General features: G+C 30.6%; 1 protein-coding gene across 2 annotated transcripts; it reads right to left on the bottom strand.

Moving 5' to 3' along the window:
• Positions 1-440: 440 nt before the first annotated feature.
• LOC109205192 (MADS-box transcription factor 23-like) lies at positions 441-5,465 on the bottom strand. Of its 2 annotated transcripts, XM_019367872.1 has the most exons (8): positions 5,261-5,465; positions 3,689-3,767; positions 3,511-3,575; positions 2,314-2,413; positions 2,121-2,162; positions 1,452-1,493; positions 1,210-1,304; positions 441-768 (listed from the first exon to the last, which is right to left on the bottom strand). In XM_019367872.1, the coding sequence occupies exons 1-8, from the start codon at positions 5,440-5,442 to the stop codon at positions 681-683; spliced, it is 693 nt and encodes a 230-aa protein (XP_019223417.1). In that variant the 5' UTR covers positions 5,443-5,465; the 3' UTR covers positions 441-680. The 2 variants fall into 2 exon arrangements, with proteins under 2 accessions (XP_019223417.1, XP_019223418.1); XM_019367873.1 differs by lacking the exon at positions 2,121-2,162.
• Between the last annotated feature and the right edge of the window lie 2,349 nt (positions 5,466-7,814).

Genomic DNA, 7,814 nt, shown 5'->3' with positions numbered 1-7,814 from the left:
CATTTTCATGGCTGAAAATGGTTGGTAAAGTGGTGGTGCTTGAGTTTCCTCCCATTAGGCTTTAACTGAATGAGAAAAAAAAATTGCAGAATTTTTTTGAGTTGCTCGTGTGAGCTTGCTTCTGATACCATAAAATAGTCAAAACTTAGTATTCCAACTTATGTTTTACAGTCATGTAAATGAGTACATTTATAGCTGAAGAAGTATAATCATAGTAGGAGTATTGTAGATGAGGGAGAGAGGCTTTGGAAATATATACAACAGTTTGAATTCGAATGAAACTCTTATCTATGTTTATCCCTATCCTTATCACCTATCAAGGGTCATGTCCTCGACCCAAAAAAGTAATTCTCAGAAATTACCAAAGCAGATAAAGTGGCCATTGCACAACCACAAATAACATTTCAATAACATAACAAATAAAAGTTGACATGAAATAATCAAAAACAATTCAAGAAGATTAATTTAAGTTCTTTCTATTCTTAATAGGTCTGAGCCTTACCAACTTCTGCAACTAGTTCTAGTCATACATTGACTGAGTACAAGAAGAAATATGTGAAAATAAAAAAAGAAAGTGATTCGATAATTAAAACTTAGCCAAATCAAAGCTAAGCAACAGTAATATAAGAAATAGTGTTAATTTAAAACTATGATAGAGAAAGGTCTAATGCAAGAAGATATCACTCCAAAACCATTGTATTTTGAGCATCGTTGGAAGTACTTTCCATCTTTGGTATAATCATATTCTGACTTGTATCAACTGGTAGCCTGTAAGAAAAAATAAGAAGAATTAATTTAAATAGTTGTCCGTCTAATCGTTTAAATTAAAAATAGCCAGCATATATGAAATATATATACAATATACCAATAATAATATTTAATCTGTTTATACCAGTTAGAAAAAATAAACAATGGATTCAGCCGACTATTTTTAATTTGTCCTCTAATTAGTTTCCATATAGTAAATTATAAATATTTTAAAGGAGGAACATCATATTTTAAGTAGTTTTATACAAACTTTGGTTTGACATGATAATTTGGAGTAGAAAATTTTAAAAATGGTATGATCAAGGGTCGTTTGGTTCATAAACGAGTTATACAGGGATTATAATATAATAATTATTAGACGAAGACTAATAATACCTGTGTGTATAATTAGTAACATAAGTAAATCAATTAAATAAAAATGTAATTACAGTTTATAATTACCCTAAGCGCAAACAAGTGTCTGAATCACAAACTGAATTATCCAAAGCTAAAGCTCTTTCTTCACAGTGCCTGGAGCTGCGTCTTAGTTCCTCAATCTGAATAAACAAAAAATAATTTTACAGATTTAATAAATAAAAGGTAAATATTATATCAAAATAGAGAAAAATGATTATAAAACCACAATTATAATTTTAAAAAATACAATTAAAATGTAGAATTAGAATATGGACTTTAAGGCATACCTGTTCACGCAGGGCTTCATTTTCTAGTGAAACCTTTTCCTCCTGCCATGCAGAAAAAGAAAAAGAACAAGTTTTTTAATTTTCCATCAAAAGAATAATTTTCATGAGAAGTCATTTAATTTTGTGGTGTTTGATATAACTGAAATTATTTTTTAAAGAAAATATTTTTCATCAAATGAATAAAAAAATTCTCTCGCTTTCGATTGAAAATGATTTTTGTCATACCAAACTGACTCTAGATCTCTAATTTAATATTTTTCTTTCACTTCTTTTACTTGAAATTTGTTTTTTCCTTTTATTTTACACGTAACAGATCGATCTAGTCATGAGCAAGTTGAAAAAAAAAATTAGAAAGCCTTGGAGGACCCAACCCAAGTATGTCGCAAAATACGTGGATGACTTATGGCCCGGGATGAAAGGCCAACTAAGAACGAATATAGCTGATTTTTCACTGGATCTATTTCAGTAAACTATATGATATCAATAGACCGATGTTTAGAAAGGTCAATCCCTCCCCTACGACACCCAAAAAACTGGGCTGAACTTCTAAACCATCCGCTTTCATAGAAAAATATGGTGATATAGTTTAAAATTTCCAATAAAAAAAAGTGAAATAAGTCAATAAATATCAAAATTCAGGGTTTTAAAATTTTTAACGCAAATGTATACCTGCAGCAGTGATTTTTCAATTTTTCCCAACAATACTTGTTCCTGAAAATATATATAGCAAAAAATATTTAAAAAAAATATCAAAAGCAATATAATATGCTTCCCTCCTTTTTTTTTTTGAATATTAAATAGGACTGATTTTCGAAGTACATATAATAATTACTCCCTAATTAATAAAATTTATATATACTACCTTTTTATCTTTAACTGCTAAAATGCCTTCAGTTAGCTGATGTTCTAATTGCTGCAAGTCTTTGAAGTTCAGACCATCAAGTTCCTTCCCCATCAACCGGCTTCACATTATATAATATGCAAAAATAAAGAGAATATTATTATCAATAATTAATATTATATCAATCACATTTATTACTATATAAACATTTTAGTATAACTAGCTTATAAGTAACTTGACAGTATAAGAATTCTTTACATGGTCATTATGTACGGTCAAACCTCTATATAACATCCTCGTTTGTTTCGAATATCTTTGGATGTCATTGCGAAGTGTTGTTATAGAGAACTTACATTATAACATAACATAACATAAAAATTGGTTCCGATTAAGCTTGGCTTTTATAGTGAAATGTTATTATATAGAGATATTGTTATAGAGATGTCTTATCTACAAATAAATTGCCTTAATAAAGCACTTTTAGAATATACGCTTCCATATTTTGCAAAATTTCTCTTTCACTCGTTAATCTACATGGCATGACTTCAGTTTACCGAGGACATGACCCTTGACATGAGGGTGTGGAAGTCAAAGATTAGGGTATAAGGATAATAGGTCGTCGTGTATTTTTCTGATATGTTCCAGGTTTATTAGGGCTAGCTGACTAGTACATTGTCTTTGATTCTTAGAATACCAGTATTAGGGTTGTTTTAGTACTATCTTCCGTTTCGATTTTCTAGTACCCTGTCATGTCACTGCTTGTAGCTATTACTTTTGCTTTCTTCCATTTATTTTCTCGCCGGCCCTTACATTGTTGATATTATTTTCCTGGCTTGTTGTTGTTGTTCAATTGTTCCTATTCTTTCTCTCGACCCGAGGATATTTCGGAAACAACATCTCTCCCCTCCAGGTTAGGGGTAAGGTCTGCGTACACATTATCTTCCCCAGATTCCACTTGTGGGATCCCACTGGGCTGTTGTTGTTGTTGTGGTGGTGGGTGGGGGGGGGGGGGGGTAGGGGTGTGGAGAATGTGCGTGCGTGCATAGGGTTAAAAATTATATATGTTTACATTGTAATTAATTGAAGGTTATATGTGCATAAGTAAATACCACAAGGACCAACACGCAAATTATTGATGCTTCAGGGGCTAAAGTGAAAATTTTCCTATTTATTTTTTACAAAAGGAAAATATTGTAGAAAATTAAAAGAAAAACTTACCTTTGCATCTGACGTAGCAAAGCAACTTCAGCTCTTAATTCATTCACTTCAGGCTGCCACTCATGCTTGTTTAACAAAATCAAGATCTTTTAAATTAATTAATTGAAAATATTAAATTGGGAATAATTAATTCATGTGGTTAATTAAATTATGTGATAAATATTTGTTTAATTACTACCTCTGCTGCCACATTTTCGATTGTGGTAAGCTCAGAAGATTCTGGAGCCTTATTGTACCTTGACAGTATGTTTTCCATGCTTCAAAATACAAAGTGAAAATTATCAACCAAAGATGATACAATAAAGACTAATATATTGAAATAGTTTAACTTCTATACACGTAATTTAATTTTCTAAGAAATAAATATAGGTAATCGTTCATGATAAGTGAAATAATTACTTGGAAATATAGACATATATCTTGCGATACAAGGCCTAGCAGAGGATGGACCAATGGGAGATGGACCAATCCTACCATTCAAAAAAATAATCGGCAAATGTATAATATATATATATATATATATATATATTTTGGCCGAGCTACCAAATGTGTAATACGCCAAGAAAAAAAAAGAACACCGATTTATTGGGCTTTATTTGGGCCGCTATAGACGATTGACGGTTCAAGAAAATGGGGCCTAGTGCATAAATGATCATTCTCACAGATGCTATTTAGATATTAGCCAGTACGTATTTTGTCCTGAAATTTTAAACTAAAAATCTTAACTCAAGGAAAATTCAAGACACTTTTGTCCCGTAAAATGAACTGAAAACTAAAATTCAGAACGCGTTGGCTAATTTCTAAATAGCATCCCCTTAGAGTTACTACCTTATGTCATTTCTACAAAAGAATGGTTGTGAATTAAATGAAAGCCCATATCTCTGTTGGGCTATTTCATTACTATACCTTTGTAAAACTAACCTTCTATTTATGGTCCGTCCCAACAACAATTCATTCTATTAATGGAATAACCTATCAACTTTTAGAAATTCATTGCATAAATAAAAGTATTTCAATCCATATTTGGTTTGTATATCACATCATCTCTAAAAATATAATTTACTTGTTAAGCATTTTTAGAATCTTCCACTCCTAGAACACTTTCTATTTATTCAAATATAATCAACCATTTTAGGAAGAAAATGTATTTTTAATCCTTTCCCTTTATCATCATTTCCAAGCTACAAATAAAAATTTTCATAATTTAGAAATAATTCGAATTACATCTTTATTTGCCCCACCTTACAGTAGAAAAAAAAAATTGAGAAAGGATACAACAACTTCATCTAAAACACAAAATTTTCTCATTTCTGAACTTCTATGTTAAAAAAAATAGGAAAATCATTAAATCAATCAAACATACACACAATCAGAAAAAAAAGATTCATCTTTGTACTAACAGGAGCCTCACAACAGAGGTGAACAATAGAAGAAATAAATACTTATATATATACATAATTAACCAATCCGGAAGGGGAATCTTGAAGTAACGGTAAAATTATCTCCGGATGACTTATATGTCAGTTCGAGCCATGGAATCAGCCCCTAACGCCTACGTTAGGGTAGACTGCCTACATCACCCCACTTAGGGGTCCGCCCTTCCCCCCAAGCCGACGTGAACGCGGAATGTTTTATGCACCAGATTACATTTTTTTACATTGAAAAACACACGAACACAAACATACACAGATATGACAAATCTTATATATAAAAGATAAAGATAACTTAATTAAATTAAATAAAATTTTACCTGGAACTAGCAAATTCATAAAGCTTTCCAGTGTTGGAGAAAACAAGAACACCAACCTCAGCATCACAAAGAATAGCCAATTCCTTAGCTTTTTTCATCAATCCTTGCCTTCTTTTTGAAAAAGTAACTTGCCTACTATTTGTATTTTCAATCATCTTAATTTCAATTTTTCCTCTCCCCATTTTCCCTTTTCTTTATTTTCCTTTCCTTCTAATAACAATGGAGTGAATGATAATGAAGAAAGGAGTCATGTCTTATATAATTATGTTGAATTCTTGAAAAGTCTAAGGATGGAAAGTGTTACTACATTTGGAAGGGAAATTTGGAAAGGAAATAATGGTTTTTCTATGTGTGGTAAAGTACTCTTTGGAATGTTTCTATTAAAAGGCATGTTTGGTTTAGTATTTTGTTGGGCATCTATTGTCCAATTTGTTAGCATTTTCATTTATGTGCCTAAATTGATCAAGTATATTTGATATGATAGAAAATATTTTCCAGAAAACGCGTGATTTGGTTGTCAAAAAATATTTAGTGACTTCGTAATATTTAGGCAAAATTGGCTAATTTATTAGTGACTTTGGAGCAATAAGTGAAAGTACTCTTTGGGAAGTTTCTATTATAAGGCATTTTTGGTTTAGTGTTTTGGTTGGTCATCTATTGTCCAATTTGCTAACATTTTCATTTATGTTCCTAAATTGATTAAGCATGTTTAGTATAATAGAAAATATTTTCCAGAAAATGCGGGATTTGATTGTCAAAAAATATTTAGTGACTTCCTAAGACTTAGCTGGTAAAGCTGACTAATTTTTTCATTACAAAAAATAGTTAGTGACTTTGGCGCACTAAATTAAAACTCTAATAGTTATTTTCTCAATTTTATTTCTCTCTATTTATCTTCCCTTTTTCTCGAAATTTCTTTATCTCTAATAAGGGGTGATTGATAATGGAGGAAAGACTCATAGGTTATATAGTTATGTTGAATTGTTGAAGGGTCTAATAATAGAAAGTATTACCAAAATTTAGAAAGGAAATATGGAAAGGAAATATAATTCTTTTCCCATGTGTAGTAAAGTACTCTTAATATAGCTTTCCCATTTTTCCTTGTTGGTTAGGGGTTTTTCCTCTTTTAGAATGTTTCTATAAATAGTATGTTTGGATTAGCATTTAGGTTGGGCATCTATTGTCCAATTCGCTACTTCTTCATTTTATGTTTCTAAATTGATACAAGTGAAAGTTATTGTGTATATTTGTGTTTGCGTGTGAACTGAAATAAGCTCATTGCCTATTTTAGTTTTACAATTATATTACCATCAAATATGAAATAACAGTATAAACTTAACATAATATATGGATAATCAAATGGTACAAGAATATCTAGTTGTTAAATTTGTATATATTCACATCTAGAGAGATCAAAAGAGCATATTTCAATAAATTAAAAATTATTACAAGGACCAAAATTAGGATTCATCGATATTTGAGGGACTAATACAAATTTATCGGCCAGATATAATCACAATATGCATGCGCGTGTAACATTATACTTCGATTTAGATGGCGAGCGCGTAGGGAAAAAATGACAACATTTTAAGAAATAAGATACTAATCATTATTTTCCAATCAAGGCGAGGAAGTGGATTCCGAAAATTCGAACAATTTATATAGAATTCTTTTAAATTTAATTTCTTTCATTTCTAGCAAAAGAAAGTTTGTACTAAAATTTAATTTATATGATTTATATACCTTGTGAATACATATTTATATGCTGTCCGCAGAACACTTCGCTTGTTTTTAATTTTAACTGATTTACACCCCATTTTTAGTAGGACAAAGACAAATAGCTTTTGGCAAACACAATTCAGTGCAAAGGGAAATTTTCGTTCCTATACCATATAGGAAACTATAATACCAAATATGTTCATAATTTGCATATTACCTTTCATACTAATAGTCTTTCTATAAAATATAGACCATGCATTAAATAAGGAATCATTATAGCTGTAGGCTTCCTTATTTAGGCGCTAAAATTGGGGGATTAAATATTCTTCAAGATCTTCCTAACGCAAATCATGCACATTAATCTTCTTCATCAGTTTCGTTTCAAATTTAGTGTCTCTACATCAAACGCAATTATTCTTCTACAATTCAAAAACGAATTGATTATTCTTCTACAATTCACAAATCAAAAACGACTAAATCTTCTACAGTTCTTCTACATCAAATGCAATTATGTCCAAATTTCAGTAATACAAAGCAAAGGAAAAGAGAGCAGCTTCCACCATTGACAGCCATTAAAAAGCTTGAAAGCTTTGAATTCAAATTTGGGTTTTCAAAAATTATTATTTGTTTGGATTGGGTGTTGTTGAAAATAATTGGGAATATGGTTTGGAGTTTATATCTCAATTTTGAGGGGTTTTGGTGAAGATTAGACTTGGTTTTGACTGAATTTCAGATTGAAACTCGAAGAAGAAGAAGAAGAAGAAGAAGAAGAAGAAGAAGAAGAAGAAGAAGAAGAAGAAGAAGAAGAAGAAGAAGAAGACGTATATTGCAGAAA

This window comes from Nicotiana attenuata, unplaced genomic scaffold (assembly GCF_001879085.1).
Source record: "Nicotiana attenuata strain UT unplaced genomic scaffold, NIATTr2, whole genome shotgun sequence".
NCBI lineage: Eukaryota > Viridiplantae > Streptophyta > Magnoliopsida > Solanales > Solanaceae > Nicotiana > Nicotiana attenuata.
This window is presented reverse-complemented; position numbering and strand designations above follow the sequence as displayed.

What these genes read in the sequence shown, in the direction of transcription:
- LOC109205192 (XM_019367872.1), bottom strand. Translation starts at nt 5,442, where the DNA reads ATGGGGAGAGGAAAAATTGAAATTAAGATGATTGAAAATACAAATAGT. An exon ending in TATGAATTTGCTAGTTCCAG is followed by an intron (nt 3,768 to 5,260) that starts GTAAAATTTTAT and finishes TGTATTTTGAAG; the next exon opens with CATGGAAAACATACTGTCAA. An exon ending in TCGAAAATGTGGCAGCAGAG is followed by an intron (nt 3,576 to 3,688) that starts GTAGTAATTAAA and finishes TTGTTAAACAAG; the next exon opens with CATGAGTGGCAGCCTGAAGT.